Source organism: Sinohyriopsis cumingii, chromosome 5 (genome assembly GCF_028554795.1).
Source record: "Sinohyriopsis cumingii isolate HCF-2022 chromosome 5, ASM2855479v2, whole genome shotgun sequence".
NCBI lineage: Eukaryota > Metazoa > Mollusca > Bivalvia > Unionida > Unionidae > Sinohyriopsis > Sinohyriopsis cumingii.
Window position 1 is genome coordinate 79,444,964 of NC_142965.1, and position 18,752 is coordinate 79,463,715.

The following is an 18,752-nucleotide window of genomic DNA, read 5'->3' on the forward strand; positions in this document are numbered from 1 at the left end:
AGGTGACAAAATAAACAAGAACATCCTGTGTAAGCATGGACAAAGAATCAGGACCCGAAAAGTCAACTAACACTCGATACCAGTTCCGTACAGCGACCTAGTATTATTGAACACAGAGAAAGTCCTGCATACGTTGTTTGAAAACAGCACCAACTTCGAAACCGCGGGCACACAACTGGAGTTTGGTCTGCTTGCGGCGATAAGCGCCGGAACGATAGGATGGATTCACTGGAATTGGAAAACCACCGATTGCGAGAAAAATTACAAGAGGCAAAGAAGGAAAAATGATAAAATGACGAGTGACATGAAATATTCTGAGAGGAGATAGAAGCAAGCAAGTGCAGCTTCAAACCAAATCGAACATTATTCAAGAAAGCTGAACGTTAAAATTTTATGGCTAGAGGAGTAGGAAAATGAAAGTCTGAGAGAGAATACCGAAATTGGTGAAGGAAGTCACAAAGATTAATTTGGACATTAGGGGCATAGTAGCTGTGCATATGATCCCAGACTGACAGGAACAACCAAGGCTAGTGATTGTCACATTTTGGAGTCTGGATTGTAAATTTCCAATTATCAAGAAGGGGAAGGATTTAAACAGTACAAAGGAATTAAACTGGTAGAGTATTTGGCCAGGATGAATAGTGAACATATCAATAAATTATCCAGGCATCAGAAAATTGACAGTGCATAGTACTTTAATGGATCTGTTTATGGTAAAACCAAATCAGGAAAAATGATACAAATTTGACATCTATGACGAAATTGATGAGAAAATTAGAATATAAGTGTAATATGCAACTCTATGAAGTTATGAAATTGACCAAATAGGTGAACTTTCATTTTGATACTTCTTTTTCTACTCTAATTTGTTTTAATATTTTTTATAAGATACTTCTTTCCCTCACCAGTATTGTCCTTAATTAATATTTTTGTTTATTCGCTCTTCCATTGTGTCATATCTCTCCCTAATCAATTCACTCACTAGTTCATAAATCATCTTTCACTCATATACACTCATATACACATTCATTTACTCAGTCGTTTACTCACATTTTTCAACACTACTCTTCCACGTTCAATTTTTTAGTCTCCCGTTCTTGCTCATTCATTCAATCACCCACCACTTTCATTCATACTTTCTTTTTCTTCCCCTTTACACCTTCTTTCTTTCATTAATTTGTAATTTATACTCTTATTAATCTGTGCCTATTGGTTTACAAAACTGTCTTAGCTCCGGAAAGGTCTGTCAGAGGTGCATAAGAGTTATCGCAAACGGAGTTGCTTCACTTGTTGTCTGTCGTATATTGTATCAATGTTAACTGCAGCCAAATCTACAGCAGGTACTGTAACACCATGGGTAATTTTATTATGGACGTTTGTATTCTGTGTGAGTGTGAGTGTGAAAGCCATGCATATGATAAACTCAAGGTGATAATTACTTCATACATTCCTGTACAAGAACATGTATATGCAACATTTTTGCTGTTTTCATGGATAATACCATAAAAATTATATCTATAAATGTTAGAGGCCTGCAAGGTTCAGTCTTTAAACGAAGAGATATTTCCTACTGGGTAAAACAGAAAAATCTATATATAGTATGCTTGCAAGAAACTCATAGTACAAAGAACGATGAAATATATTTGGCAGCTGAATGGGGATACCAATGTATATTTAGCCTCTGCTCTAGTAATAGTGCTGGGGTTGCAATAATTTTTTATAAATACTTTTGAATTTATAATTCATAGTGAAAGATGTGACAGTCAAGAGAGATTTATTATTTAAGATATTACAGTCAATGACAAAAAAAAAAGAAAAAAAAAAAGATAAGCGCCCCGGAACTTTTCTCATTCGGTAATCGAGAAAGAGCCTGTAGCTGTCAGGTTAGCACTACCAGGTATATGGATCTGACACCGTATTAGTCCTCGAACAAATTTCATTATAACAGGTATTTTTGATCGGTTTTTCTAGATGATTTCCGCTGTTGCAGAATTGTCATTGTTAACAAGAATTCTTTACTTGGTCCAAGTTACATCTTGGTGCCTCAAAGTGGATTTCAAGTTTGTAAATTCTAGGGACAGAATGGGAAAATTACCCATACCTGTGTCATAACGATGCAAAATCACGCTGACAACTATTTAACAATTTAATTGTTAATGCAAGACATTAACTCTAATTCTAACATGGAAGGGCATCTGATCTGAGTTATCTCTGATTAGGCGGTAATTGTTCTTTCAAGTGCCCATCTTAAATTAAGCAAACATATATGTTGGCACGTCGTGTAAATTGATATCCTTTCGTGGTGTTGAAGTTGTTGGAAAGTTCCCTGGCACTATGTATCACCATAGCCATATCAAATACATTCGTGTTCGAACGTTTGGTTGTAAATGCCATTCTAGGAGACGCAGAATCTTTGTTGTCATCTGCCAAAGTGGGACAAGTAGAAAAATGAAGTGAGCTATTGTAGAGTGCATAATAGCTGCTGTACAATTATTGAATATGTAGCATAACAAACTATGGTTCATCATTGACGAATCAATTTATACAATGTTATCACCGAGATATGCCAAAGCCTGGGTTGAAAACATTTTATGGTACTTTTGCCGCCTTACATGAAAGCCATGTTAATAATACCTCATTTTCCGTGTGTCCAATGAACTTTTCCAAAACAGCTCCTTTATGGCGAACTCTGCGAGGGAATGAGCGCTGGTGGAGGACATACAAAGCGCTTAAGGGACTTAATGAAGGTGTCCTTGAAAATCCTGCAAATCAACAGTGCCTAATGGGAGATCCTTGCGCAAAACCGTCCCTCCTGGCGTAGCAAGATCCATGGCTTCTCTAGTTATCCCCAAACACACCGCTTGACAACAAATCGCTGAAGCTGTTGCAGTGATCGACACCGATGGACAAACTTTATAATACCCCTGTCATACAAGTCGAGTTCTTGGCGCCTAAGGGAATGCGCATGACACATGACATTGTTATAAAAATATCAAATACTTGAACACATTGCGATAATGTGAGAGAGGTGACCAAGTGAGGTCAAGTTTTTTTTCTTGAAGTTGCAGAAGGGTCTGAGTGTGGACCGACATTGGAAGGACTTTGGAGGGAGGTCAGGTTCACGTTTTAAACTTCTTTAACCTGTTTACATGGATTTAGACGTAAACATCTTTATGAACACTACAGAAGGAGAATGGACCAGTCGGCGTGTCCGATTGGCCTGTGATTCTCGCATATCACTACCTCTAGAGTCAAGCAAAGAACGAACATTCTCTGCTAAGTACCCATTGTTTTTGCAATGGTACCACTGTCCTAGATAACTGTATCACTGTCACAACAGAAGGATATAATTTACTATCTCCCAGTTGCACATTATTGGTAACTTCCCTGAATAAAAGAAGCAGACGAGATTTCCTCAATCCCGGCTTGAAATTAATGCACCGACTAGAAAGTGCTTCTCGATGTTTAGAAAATATAAATTCAATAGTAATAACAAGTCTTCGTTGGTCGTAGATGACGAGTCTCAGCCATCAAGAGGCTTGACCGCATTATCATAGTGACCTCTCAGACTCTTGTCAGTAAAGCTATTCAAGTAGTCGCAACATGGAACATTGATAGCAAGAATTTACCTCCGAAGTGAGAAGAGATAATACAGAGATAAAAAAAATCGTCATTTTGATAAGAAATGTTTAAACTAGGTGAAGAAGCACCAGACTGCAATCTTACACAAATCCATAACGCATATTTTGATGCGGAGACTCTAAACTCATTGCCTGTAACTCAGAAAGGTCAGAGCAAATGATTGATGACTCGGTACTTTATAACATCATGCGATACAACGTATATATCACCTACTTCGATTGGCTCTTTGAACACAGGCGCCAATGATGACGAGTAAGTCTAAAAATTTTACATGAAATATTACCAAGACATCATAAAATTTGTTTCTTGAAAAGTGGTCATGTGTGAGCAATTTCGATTTGCATAGAAAAACAAACCAGTTTTGCAACACTGGTGTTTTAAAGGGCACCATAATACTGGGGACTGGGTGTCGCTTAGAGACAATTCTTTGTCTTGAGCATATGAAAGCAAATGTATTAAACTTAGGCTATTTCAATTTTCCTGTATGCATGTAATTTTTGTTGGGGAGATTTTAGAGTTTATAGGACCAAAGTCCCCTTTGGAGCAGAAATGAATAACACATTGCCAACGTATTTCTGAAATTCCAGCAAAATGCTTGTCAGTTGCTTCGTCGTCTTTCCATCTCGTGGAGGTGCTGCATATAAATCTGGCATGGCCAACGTACAGGCTTGGAAACAAAATCAATGCGGGGACAGCAATGATGATTACAGCAACGATGCTGTTGCTTTGCAGAGTCTCGTCGATGAATGACATTGCTAGTAATACTTCAGGGTTTACTCCCAAATTTCAGGGTTTTTAATTTTTTAAAATATAGTTTGAAATAAATAAAACGACCAATAGAGGCCAAGCCTTTCGAAAATACATCTGAGCTATTATAAATAAAATTCTATATGCAGCGGGTATAACCTTGCGATAGTCAACTTATCGCGCTTTTGAACGCTGTACACATGTTCTAGTTTGCTATTATGAATGATAATTCCAGCCCTTCAATGTGGCTTTTCTTTTCTTGCTTATAGTTTTAAGAGCGGATTTGATTTTGTCAAGAGAAAAATCCGGTCCTTTGGAAAAACATTCTACCAACAAAAATGGTAAAGGACAAGTGGCGATGTATTTGTTACCAATGAAAAGTTGTAATATTATTCTAAAGCTTTCCGTTAATGTGCGATATGTATGAAATGACAAAAGGACACCAGGACTTTATGAAATATGCCATAACTCATTACAGAACTAGTGAACAGAGGAAAGACAAATTATTAACTTTAAAGTTCTTCCACTTCTCGTTCACAAATTTGCTAGGTATATATAAATAGTTTTTGCCATGTATTGGATTGTTATACAATTTACGCCACTACTACTACTGCTACTACTACTAATGACCTAAGCAGATTATAGACTTTTCTTTGCTAATCCAAGAGTATAACACAGAAGGTAAACATGATGAAAGATGCACCACAAAGACTGAAATTTTTGCATCGGAATCTTTAAGATCTGTTTTGAATGTTAGATTAAGCACAGTGTGATTTTGCTCCACGCATAAATCCATAATGTTGCATTTTTGTATCAGGAGAATATTTGCTATTATATTCAATTGGTGGCCTTTGAAATGATAAACGAACAACTATTTTAACTCCATAATGAAAACACTTTTACAGCACAAATTACTGGCTAAAGTTTGGATCGATTGCTATGCCGTCTCTAGGCAATTAGTTTCTAGTCTAGTTTAATCAGGTGTCGGTGATTGTGTGATAACAATTGCGAATCTGCAGATAATTACAACTATCATTCCTTCCTTCTCTCCAATAGGAAGTATAGAACGTGAAATAAACATAAGAAAGTGAGGAAAAGTAAAGAAAAGAAAAGATATTTATTGTTATGCATTTGAACAAAAGCACAGCACATAGACGCACAATAAGGATAAGGGTCGAAACAATCCATCAATGTGACCAAATAAGAAACGTATTTACATTAAGCAAATGTTGATTCTGTTAAAGGCTATACAAAGAAATAATTGTTGCAGTAGCAACACTGTATCACCACCCCCACCCCAAAAGAGACAAGCGGTACAAAGCGAAATCGTAATCGTAATAAAGACACGTTAACTGGTATAATGAATTAAAACAATTAACTATTTTCACAACGAAAAAGTTTTTTTTCTAGTAGCGTTATCACTTTGTGTTCTTAATAAAACGTAATAGAATCATGCGTTTCAAATAAATACACCTGCATTTGAAACAATTATTTGAATCATAATATAGAAAATATGAGTTAGAACATATCAGTTTGATGTGAATACGCTAACTTCAAGTGAAGAGTTTGCTGACATATACATTTTGTTTATCAATACAACAATGAGAGTTTGTTGTACTCGTAAGAAAAAACCCATACATATTTGGTTTAATGCCTTCTTACGTAGACTGGAAATACACGAAGTTCAAATCCAATATAACTTCATTGCAGAAAACATTAAGAATCTTTAATAATTAATAGAATCATCAGCACTCGTTTCTCTAGGAAATGGTTTACCCAAGAAATGGTGAATATATTCGTCTTCAGACAGAAACCGTAAACAGACACCAAGTTATATATAAAATCTATCAATATTATGTGTTCTGTCAAATTTTATTTTACACTATATGATACAAGAATATGTTGCAGTGTTCGCATACTTTACGATATCTGTCAGGAACTGATATTTAAAGCTTATTTCTTGTGTGAGGTTCCAGCCTCTACGCAGACCATCGTTGCCTTTTAAAGCAAGTAATTTTAACTCATAGTCTTGTTCGGAAATACGACTTTGCTGGCTGTATAATGAATCTATCAAACCCCTCTCAGTTGCTCATATATTCGTATGGATTGGAGACTAATTTCAGCACTTGGCTATACGCCTGTTGAATGCTGCGATATCGCTTGAAATGTCCCCGTTCCTGACCTGGCTAGGTTCTCTGCCAACTTTTCCTTGCTGATGTTCATGAATGGTAACTATCGAAGTGAAAAGTCATTTAATTTTCCATGTTGATTGGAATGGCGCTCATCTTTTTTGTTAATATATCTTGCATGATCAGGTGCCCATGCTGTCAGCACGGACTATGAATCACGGCATGCACATTAGCATTGTTCGTGGCAGATGCGCACGTTGAGATTACCTGCTTGATCAGCGGGTCTATGATATTTTCGGTCAATATGGGAGTGGTTACTTACGCAGTCGTAGTCTAGATAATTGCTGTACATATGGTTGACAAAAATCTATACAATTAAAACTGACATGATACGGAAGAAAGAAAAAGTACAGAAGTGTGAAAGGAAAGTATACAAAGCTTCAAATTGTTGACTGCATGAAGATTACTATCGTAACGGCTAGAAATCTCTTATAATAATGGATGAGAAGGTGAGAAATCCAACAGGTTCTCGGATGAATTCTGTTTTCATTGTATTAAATTGTAAAGCCTAATTACTCAAAGTAAACTAGATGTTCTAAATTCCCAAGAGTCGAATATCAATCTGACAGGGAATTCGATTTTACAAATCCAATTGACAACATAAAACAGTAAAGTATGTTTCATTAAAAAGATTGGAGTTTGCAGTCGAAAATATATTAGATCAAATGACAAAGGAAAACAACAAAACAAAACAAAACGACCCCCGATAACAGATAAAACTGTATTCTATTATAACAACAATACGAATGAAACAAAGACGTTTTCCTTCCATACAAATTTCTTTAATCTTGAAATGTGTATGAAAGAAGTAAAATATGTATTGACTGTTAATAATGACAATTAGGAAAGTATTAATTCTGAGTTGTTAAAATATAGTTTAAAGGTTTTAACATCTACTGTTAATAATTATGCTACTACTGATAAACATCCACCGCTAATAAAAGTTACAAATTACTCTGATCTAATAGTCAAAGGTATATGAATATTTTTCTATTTACTTTTTCTGAACCAGGCAAATAATAAAACGACTAATTCAATAGCATGTACTCTATCCTTTTAGACTGTGTCACATACAATATTGATTGAAATTAAATACAATTGCAGAGAGGTACAATAAATAGATTAAACAACCGCAGCTGAAACGAAGCCTTGTGAAGACGTGATATTCATGACAAGCCTTTATAGTTTGTCTTCTCATTAAGTAAATGGATGCAGAGGTATCATTAGGAATTTCAAGAGAGCTTAGAGAGATAGGTAAGAAGAGAATAGAAGACCAGAAGTTGGTCTTCCCAAAAAATGTGAACTAAAGTTAAACATTAGCTGTATTATAAATGTGATCAAAATGTATAATTAACTGATGCAGCTAATGTTGTGCTTTGTACACAAAATAAATATGTGAGCCTTCAGAGGACATTAATTCGAGAAATATAATAACACGGAGAGAACATTATGATAATAAATACACTAAAAATAATTAGAATATAAACTTATCATATTTGCCAAATTGACGAATTTCAAAATCAGATTAACTTATCACTTTTAAACTTTTTCTTATTTTACTCCAAAATTGTTTCATATTTGTGTTTGGAACGCGACTTTTCTGGATGGCAATAGAGTGAATTTATCACTTTTAATATATTTATTTTTAATCTGACTCCATATGTTTCATATTTGTGCTTGCGGTTCAAGTAAAATGTTGTTGTGTTAGTAAAATGAGTAGCGACCCAAACTTGAGCGAAGAGCATGATGCAATTTCTTCTAATAAAATCTAAAATATTTTATGAACTTTATTATTTTATTCTTTGACTTGTGTGAAAAGGCAACTTTTCTAAATGTTTTAGTAATGACACTCAACTGAAGCAAAATTGAATTTACAAAAAATTAAGTTAGATTCTTATAATCGACAATGATGGTATGGAGTGCCTTATAATAGGCAGAAGAAAGAGAAAATTGATAAAATTATACAATAATTATTTCAACAAAACGGTTTTTTTTATTTTACCCAAAAAGGATTTTAATAAAAGGAAACAAAACGATACAAATTGCAGATATCAGGGTAATATGGACTAGTGATAACTCTGGATGATTTATAACACCTTTATTACCGGATAGTAATTACCAATTTCACCTGTTTATACACATTATACAAAATGGTTTTTATATTAAAGATTTTAAATGAATATAATAATACTTATTAAAATTATTGAACGAATAAATTATGTTGTTGATACTCCTGGGGTCGAGGCTTCAATCGAACTTAAACATTCAATATTTAAGTGACATCAATCGTTTTCTTTAGGTTAATGGGTCCATTAGTGACTTGTGCGAGACGCCATTTTCAGTATATAAAATAATCACTTGTTCTTAAAAGTTATGACGATAAAACCTTGTCTGATTATATCTCAAAACTTTTATCTTGATGTTTGAACATGATGGTTTAGGTTTCCTTTTAAATCTGTGAAAATGGAGGCCAATGGTTTCTCTGAACACTTTTGAAAATGGTAATGTAGGCTTTTGAAGAAAAGTAAAACTAAAAGGGTGGTTTACAGATTTATTAAATTGAAAATGATGCATAGTCAACCATTGCTTTTTTTGAAACATTTCATCGTAGTAATTGTGGTAGCAGATGTTTTCGTACCTAAGTTGGTTCTTCACAATCATAACTCCAGACATCTCCTTACTAAACACATTTGAAATGGTGGGGGTTCACATGTTAGTAGTAGAGGATTAGCGGACGTTTTTCTGTAGAAAATATTGAAAATGATGGTCTTTGTTTCATGATTAAAACGTTTTAATATTGTGTCCAGACCTATTTAAAACACTTGAAATGATATTCTCTGGTTTTATGACAGATTTTGAATAATAGAAATTTAGTTTGTTCTAATTCTGAAAACGAGTTAAGCTGGGTAAGTGGTACAGGGCATGCCCTCTCGATAGAGCTAAATTTTTTCCTCATAATTCAATTAATATAGCAAACAGAGTTTTCTTGTTTCGTTGTTTTGATTTCAGAACATGTCTTTTAACCTTTGAACTGAATGTTATGGTTCTGGTTAGTACTTTCCAATGGATCCAGACATTTGTCTTTTAGACGTTATATGTTGGCTTAAAGCGGCACACAAAACTTATCAGGAAACAAATCTATTTTACTTGGGATATAAATATCTTGAATTTTCCTTCAGATCAGAAAGATAAATACTGAGATAAGAAACATTTTAGAAACAACACAATGGCAGACGCATTAAACTTACTTGGCATAGAAATACAAGTCGTTTACATAAAATGAACATCAGATCCATCGTTAAAACTTTCTGATCCATGGCTTTTTCTTAGATTCGACAATCCGGTCAAATCTTACAAACCGATGGCCAAAGGTGAGAGCTAATGAAGAACAATTAACTAGCGATTGCTATTTGGAGGCCATCATACAGACCTGTCCCAGGGAGCCAGCTTCTCTCTCTCTCTCTCTCTCTATATATATATATATATATATATATATATGTGTGTGTGTGTGTTTGTGTGTGTGTTTGTGTGTGTGTGTGTTCTATTTGTTTAAGTGATATCAAACCTTTGAATTTTACTACGTGTTAGTACTTTTGATGACCAAGATATAATTCTATAAACCTTTACGTTAAGAGGTTTTGCTGGAGACACGAGACACAAATGCCATTGTAACCATTATCTGGTCTCACTTTTCAAAAGTATTGAAGGTGAATTCTTGTGAGCAACGGAACCATCATAAAGTAGCCAATTTTATTTTATATTAATTTGTTTAATATATTTTTTCGCCACTATACCAGATCATTCCTTTTATTATTATTAGTAACAGTAGTAGTTGTAGTAGTAGTAATATCCATTCTAAATTATCGCTGATTCTTACAGTAATAAACAGGTATGTCATAGTATTGTACGTTTTACCACAATGCTTTTCGTCGTTTTTATTATTATTATTATTATTATTATTATTATTATTAATATTTTGAAATCGTCGTTGATTCCAATTATTTAAAATAGTTATGTACATATGACCCAGATACCTATTTACGATACTACTACTACTACTACTACTAATTATTATTATTATTATTATTATTATTATTATTATTACTTGGAGAGAGAGAGGGAATCATGCGTGGAAAAATTAATGTTGAGTTATTTTACTGTGTACAATAAAAAATGAAAAGAAAGACATGTTTACAGAACACCAGGAAGCTCGAGTCTTACTTTTGTCCTTTAAAATATTATATACGCTTGACGAACAGGACATGGACATTAACTGGAACCATATGAAACCAAAATAAAGTCAATAATTCATCATCTTAAAAATGTGTGTTATTTTCATCCAAGGCAGAGGTAGCACTCTAGACATAAATAGTTATTTAAAAACAAAATTTAAATGCTTTTACCTACTCTGGTACGACCTTATTGTGATGCATATTTTTACTAAAAATTCGACTAGTCATCCTGACGATTGGATTGTAAGGGATGGAATTTATGCCCTAAACAGTTTGAAGCAATGGAAAGAGTTGCCATCCATGCTGTTTGTGAGATATTCTACTTGTTTTTAACTCGCGTGACTACAGCTATGCGTGTTCAACTCTGACTCCTATGCCATTATTGGTATATTACTGTCTACATACTGTCAGGTAAATATGGAAAATATACATACCGCAAGCAATCAAGATCAACACAGGCCGGAGACTCCTAATTCCCAAATATATGCTTATGTTCAATTATGGAGCTATACTAGCTCAAAAAGGCATGCCATATCCATAAGTTACAAATTTGACGGGATCCAGATGACGAAACTCTCCTGTTACCTTATTATGTTATTTAATTCGACCGGTAATTTGTGGCAGACAGAGTCAAAGGTTTATCGACTGCATGTATCGCCAAAAGGTACAAAATGTCAAGGTGATTTAATTTTGTCTGTGCGTCTCATCTGTACTAATGATGTATTTATATGTTAAAATGACATAACATAATGGTTGAACGTAAAAGTTCCTTTGAGGACGCCAGACGAATCATCGGTGATAGGTATTATCATTTTCCGATCAAACAGCTGGGGTTGCTGTGCTATCAGAAGATGATAAATGTGTACACATCAAAGCCAATTCAAGGTAGACAAATTACATCACCTGTACTTTAACTCAGTTCATATGTGCACACTAGGTAGTTCAATAAACAATCATTACAATGCGTTAACAAAATAACTAATTCTATAAAAATGGAGGATTCCTAAATTTATGTCCACCTCACTAGCACAGTAGGGCTTTACTTTAGTCCATATAATCTTGAATCATACATTTTATAAATTGTAAAGCATAACCTGCTCACCACAAGTCAAGCTTACCATTAGTAAATTACACGTTAATCGGAATTATGGGAGATATTTAGTCCCGTATGTTTTAATAATAAGTTCTATGTAAGTGACTTTCGTTACAATATTAGTCTTTGTTACAAATTACCATATTTCGTTTTCAGAGGGAGGGTGTCTCTGTAAAAAGCCTTTCAAATAATGAATAAATTCGTCAAAGGCGAGGTCCAGGTCTAAATTATTGCATTTGGCAACACATCTTAGTCCTCATACATGCTATGCATAATAGAGTGAGCTGCATTTAGCTATCAATTATATTCAGTTGTTAGCGCAATGTAAGCTTGAAAACAGCAGTCCATGGCCACGGAGCTCAGTTGATGGAGCGATTGTGAAGATTTACGCCTACCTGATGATCAGAGCATACCGTTGTATAGAACACGATGAATGTACGGACAGAGAAAAAGTACGTTTTAGTGATTATTACACTGACTTCCATTCTTCTTTATCAAACATATAACATCATCAAACGATGTGGGTATGGGACCTGCATGTTGGATCTCAACATGGAGTCATTATGCGCCAACAAGTTACACATTGGAAATTTAGTTCAAAACTTGGACGCGTTGTACGAAATGAAGTTTTCGGACTCTAAAAATGGACTCTTTTCTTCTGGAAAGCCATTCCGTAATGATTCTAAGAATCTTGAATTTAAAAAAGATGTATATTTTGTCAATGATGACAAGAGAAATTGTAAAAATTGGGCAGTAGTTACAACAATTTTCAAGCCATCAGAATCCGTTCGGTACATTGTTGATAAACCCGAATGGTGTGTGGTTATAGTTGCCGACAAGCAAACCCAGTCTAGAGATTCCTATATGAATGAACTTGGATACAAAGGAGAAAAAGTTATATTTCTGGAACCAGTTGATCATGACAGGTTGTATCCTGCGATATCAATAGCGTTACCGTGGAAACACTTTGGCAGAAAGAATATTGGCTATATCTATTCAATTCACCATGGAGCCGAGTATATATGGGATTTTGATGATGATAATATTGGTGTGGTCAACGTAACAATACTTACATCAAAGACAAATTTCAGTTATCTAATTCCATGTTCTGGATTGTCAAACACATTGATTAACCCTTACCCATACTTTGGTGTCAATGAAACGTATTCATGGCCGAGGGGATTTCCTTTGGAGGAAATACGTAATCCCATCATGACTCCAGAATTATGTCAATCAAATGCTCCCATAACAATTGGCGTGATCCAGTCATTGGCAAATAAACAACCGGATGTTGATGCTATTTATAGATTGACTCGCGACAATCCATTTGATTTTAAAGCTACTTTGAAAAGCCACCAACCTCTTATGATCCCCAAAGGTTCATATGCTCCATTCAATGCCCAAGCAACATTATGGGCAAAGCCAGCTTTTCTCTACATGCCGCTCCCAATCAGTGTGGATGGAAGAGTCAGTGACATTTGGAGAAGCTATATCGCTGAGTATTTTTTTCACATGGACGATATAAAGTTAATTTTTTCGCCACCTTATGTGCGGCAAGACAGAAATCCTCATAACCTTCTGAAAGATCTTGCCGCTGAAAATGATTTGTACATGAGAAGTAAAATGCTAATAGATCTTTTATCAGAGCTTTCTAGTACAAACATTTCTCTGGGCTTTCAACAATTGTATCATGAGCTTTATAAGAGAGGATATATCGAAACTGAGGACCTTAAATTTATTAATGCTTGGGTCAAAACGGTGGAAGCCATTTTTAAAGAAATGGAGAGTAATATTTAGAATGAACATGTGTAATTTCACACTGTCCGACATCTTGTTTGTTTGTTTGCTTTTAAGAAGGGAAATATTTCAGGATCAGGAAGCCTTGAACATTACTAGCACACCATTTCATCTAACTGGCTCTATTTTTAGAAATAGTTCTGCACGTTTGCTATGGTGCAAGATTTGTAGTCTAAAAATATGTTTTGCATAATGTGTGTGTGTGTGTGTGTGTGTGTGTGTGTGTGTGTGTGTGTGTGCGTGCCTGCGTGATTGGGTTTTTGTAACGTAGCTTTAGCACTTTTTCAGTCATATCGCTACGATGTCTACAGCGTGACAATTTATAGCGATGTTTAGCACTGGGACATCATGCCAAAGACATGCATAATATAAGTGGAGGGACTAATTGTATTAGGCCAGTTGCGATGCTATTGTTGTAACCATAGTGATTTATTTGAATTCCACAAAACAAGGTTTGTAAAATAAATAAATGAATATTGGGTTTCAATATACAAAAAACATGTTGATTTGTATTTATATGCTACTTATTTGCACAAAATAATTGTTGTTGTTGTTGTTGTGGGGTTTAACGCCATTTTTCAGCACATGATAGGCTATACATGGCGGCCAGTATTAATGCAAAATAATTGTAAATACGTTCTATGTTACATTTGTCTGAAATTTAACATTACTCCTATTTTCAGTTGTAAGTTTTATGCTGACTCGAAGGGAATAAATAGAGACAATTTTAACGGACATAATTACATGTTCAGTATTTTGAAGAATCATTGTTTCTGTCATTATTGAAAATAGCGAGGTATATGTGTTAAATTCGAACCAAATGTCAAAATGTATTTTACAATTTACCAATAGAAAATGACAAATGAAATAATTCAACATTTATAATTCTTTGAAAATGACATGCGTTGTGACTTCGACAATGGCTTAGATGTATATATTGAATAACCAATATTTATTAAATTAAAAATTAATATCGATGCTCTCAAAAAAAGTTACTCAAAGTCAAATATTAGAATTCGTAATATCTGTAAAGGAAAATCCTAATTATATATATATATATATATATATATATATATATATATATATATATATATATATATATATATATATTATTGGCAACTTTGCTTGCTGAAATATTTAAAGTTATTCGCTGATATGATATTAAATTTATACCAAATTTCTGAACAGGCGTGTTGGGATAGCAAATTTGTATCATAAGCGTTTTTCACGTGCCAGAAGTGGCATTTCCATGACCACAGAAGAATGTGGTTTAGAACACCATTACTATGATTACAGGCAACATTCACATACTGTTATATATTCAGTTTTTTTAATTATTTTAAACTGAAACCCTTTTGAAGTATATCTTTATTTTTATTATTAATATTTTTTTATATTTATTACAATATATGTAATCGTGGATTTAATTGATTTGATCTTTATCTTTTCTGACATTATTACAACTTAATTTCTGTTGTTTTGTTTTGTCTTGCATTACAAGGATATCCCGCTAAGTCAAACATTTTTTTTAAAAAACAGAGTGTAGGGATTTCCTTCCTTAACCTTTTGATCTGCTGAACATCTTTGTTATCAAATGAATCAAATCGCAATAGATTTTACAAAAGTACGTTTATTGTCCCAATAACCATCGTTTAAAAGTTCAAATAATTTTTCAGGGTTAATCTATAATTTGGCAAACATTGATTTCAGGGTGAATTTTTAGGACCTAGGGAGATTATTGTTCTAATCCTTTTAGTTTTATTTCTAAAAATATTTTTGCATTAGTGGGTTCATTGTAAGCGTTAAAACATTTAAATATGAATAATCACAAGATTATAAAATATGGACAACCTGTAGCTGACGCAGTGACACAATATATTGACACTAATGTCAATAATGTTAGATAAACAATATCGAAACCTTGAAGAATTAATAAAATCAGATGAACAATTACTTGAATTTAATTGAGGATATTTATTTTGCTTCCAATCTTCGCGAGCGTGATGATAAAACATTCATTAATAACCTGGTGTTGCAATTGATGTCACATTAATTATGTCTGGAAGTAAGACAACTTGAAACTAAACTTGAGTGTTTAGATAATGCAAACCAACATAAAAGCTTGGTTGGAATGTAAAAAGATAGCAATGTTTGAAATGCAAATGGCATGACTATATGTACCAGTATATATATATATATATATATATATATATATATATATATATATATATATATATATATATATATATGAACAGAATGGGATAACTTAAAATATTTACCTGATATGGTAAAAGTGGCCAGAACAATATACTGAAAGAAAAGAAAAATCATGGTTCATGTATTGTAATTACGTTGGTTGTGATTTTAGTGTTTGACATATTAACTACAGTAACGTGTGGAAAGGGTTGTCTGAATCATCATTCATACATAATACATGGGCTGTTCTTTTAGTTATATAATAATAAAAATTCTGCCGTATTACATTATATTACAGGATTACATGAATATTTAAAGTGACTGAGCACTGCATATTGGAAAATGTTCTAAACTGCATGGAAACACTCATGTATGTATGTATGTATGTATGTATGTATGTATGTATGTATGTATGTATGTATGTGTGTGTGTGTGTGTATGTATGTATGTATGTATGTATGTATGTATGTATGTATGTATGTATGCAGAGAGAAGAACTGCCCTGATTGCAAGAGAACTTGCTCGCTACAAGATAGAGATAGCAGCCCTAAGGGAAACTCGCTTGGCCGACGAGGGCTAACTGACTGAAGCTGGAGATGGTTACACCTTTTTCTGGACTGGATGTAGCACCGATGAACGTGGGGGTCTGGAGCTGGATTCGCTGTCAAGTCGAGTTTGGTGAATAAGCTCTCCATCTTACCAAAGGGAATTAATGACCGGCTTATAATGCTGAAGCTACTCTTACATGGAAAAAAGCAAGCCACACTCATTAGTGCTTATGCACCAACCATGACCTACTCGGTGCTTATGCACCAACCATGACCTACTCGGAGGAAGCCAAAGACAAGTTCTACCAGGATCTGGAAACTCTGATTGCTTCGGTACCAAAGTCAGGCAAGCTGATCATTCTTGGTGATTTTAACGCCCGAGTTGGCGCGGACCACATCTCGTGGAAGGGAGTTATTGGTAGACATGAAATTGGCAACTGCAACAGTAATGGACATCTACTCTTGAGAATGTGCGCAACATTTGATCTCCTGGTCACAAACACCATCTTCCGTCTGCCTAATCGCAATAAAACAACTTGGATGCACCATCCATCACTGTCAATGGCCATAAGCTCAAAAATGTAGACAGGTTCACATACCTCGCAGCACCCTCTCACAATCAGTCCACATAGACGATAAGGTCAACACTAGGATTGCCAAAGCCAGCATAGCATTTGGTAGACTCCGCTCAAATGTCTGGGATAGGAGAGGCATCAAGCTTGCCACCAAACTCAAAATCTACGTAGCGGTTGTTCTCCCCACCCTCCTCTATGCTTGCGAGACATGGACTGTGTATAGCCGCCATGTTAAAACACTGAACCACTTCCATATGAGCTCCCTGAGGAAACTAGTGAAAATCAGATGGCAGGACAAGGTACCAAACACATAGGTGCTCACTAAGGCCGGCATGACAAGCATCCACACCATGCTGTGCAAGGCACAACTCCGATGGGCTGGCCATGTTGTCTGCATGCCGGTAGAACGCCTACCTAAAAAGGTCTTTTATGGAGAGCTACAACAAGGCAAAATATCTCAGGGAGGTAAAAAAAAGAGGTACAAGGACACCCTCAAGGCTTCGCTGAAGAACCTAGGCACTGATCCTGATAGCTGGGAGAGTATCGCTGCTAACTGATCTGCTTGGCGATGTCAAGTCAACGTCAAAGCCTTTGAGCAGAAAAGACTGGTGGACGCAGCTGAAAAACGTGATCTGCGCAAATCCAGGAACAGCATTTCCGTAACTCCCGGCCAGCAACCTGCACATCCATGTCCCCACTGCAACAAACTCTTCTGGGCATGGATCGAACTGATCAGCCATCTCCGGACCCACTCCCATTAAATCGATGACATTAAATGGTCCTCATCGACACCGATGGACGAACATCATGTATGTATGTATGTATGTATGTATGTATGTATGTATGTATGTATGTATGTATGTATCACATTGCACTTGTAGACCTAACTATTACGAAGTCAGTGGCTCTTGCAGGTTACATGGTGCAAGTTATCATTTCTCTCTTACTTTCATACGTCTCCGTATTCTCGCTCTTATGCACGAGAGAGAGAGAGAGAGAGAGAGAGAGAGAGAGAGAGAGAGAGTTTAATTTATTTAGAAGAAGGAGATTTTTAATACGTTTATCATTTAATTACAACGCTAATTATTAGTCACTGGAAACTTTCATCACAGATTTAGAGAATATAGAAGCCATAGCTTACTGTGAAAATATAACATAGTGTTGAAACAATATTTTTATATGCATTTTAATGCGAGATGTGCGAATCACAATTTGATGTGGCAACAATACTGGCATACCAAATTACTTTATGTTAACACTTTAAAAGCCATAGTTTTTAATATATATATATATATATATATATATATATATATATATATATATATATATATATATATATATATGATAACAGCACGTATAAGAGGTACATAAAGCAGCATCAGAAATTTGTGCTTCTAGCACTGACTATAATAGTCTTGTAACAGCAGCATCAATGCATACTGTAATTTAATTGGACAATAAAATTAAAAATTAAAATTCAATTACCGATTTTTAATTTATTAATAATGTATTTTAAATTAAAGGACAAGGTTCGGTAATGGGTTAGTTTGGCCCTAATCAGATATCGGTGACACGCAGAGACTCAGATACAAAAGAGGCACACTCTCTTCCTGAAATATTCATTAATTAGTATTTAATTATCTTCCAGGTCCACATTTAATAAAGAAAAAAGAACATTAAAAAACGCATGGTTTTCTATTATGATAAGATACATATGTTAGTGGATTAACGAC

At 34.7% G+C, this 18,752-nt stretch overlaps 1 protein-coding gene across 1 annotated transcript; it reads left to right on the top strand.

Moving 5' to 3' along the window:
• The first annotated feature begins 12,235 nt into the window (after positions 1–12,235).
• LOC149799565 (uncharacterized) lies at positions 12,236–14,204 on the top strand. Its single transcript, XM_089957094.1, has one exon. The coding sequence runs from the start codon at positions 12,333–12,335 to the stop codon at positions 13,698–13,700; it is 1,368 nt and encodes a 455-aa protein (XP_089813220.1). The 5' UTR covers positions 12,236–12,332; the 3' UTR covers positions 13,701–14,204.
• The last annotated feature ends 4,548 nt before the right edge of the window (positions 14,205–18,752 follow it).

Excerpts from the sequence above, each read along its gene's own strand:
- LOC149799565 (XM_089957094.1), top strand. The coding sequence starts at position 12,333 with ATGAATGTACGGACAGAGAAAAAGTACGTTTTAGTGATTATTACACTG.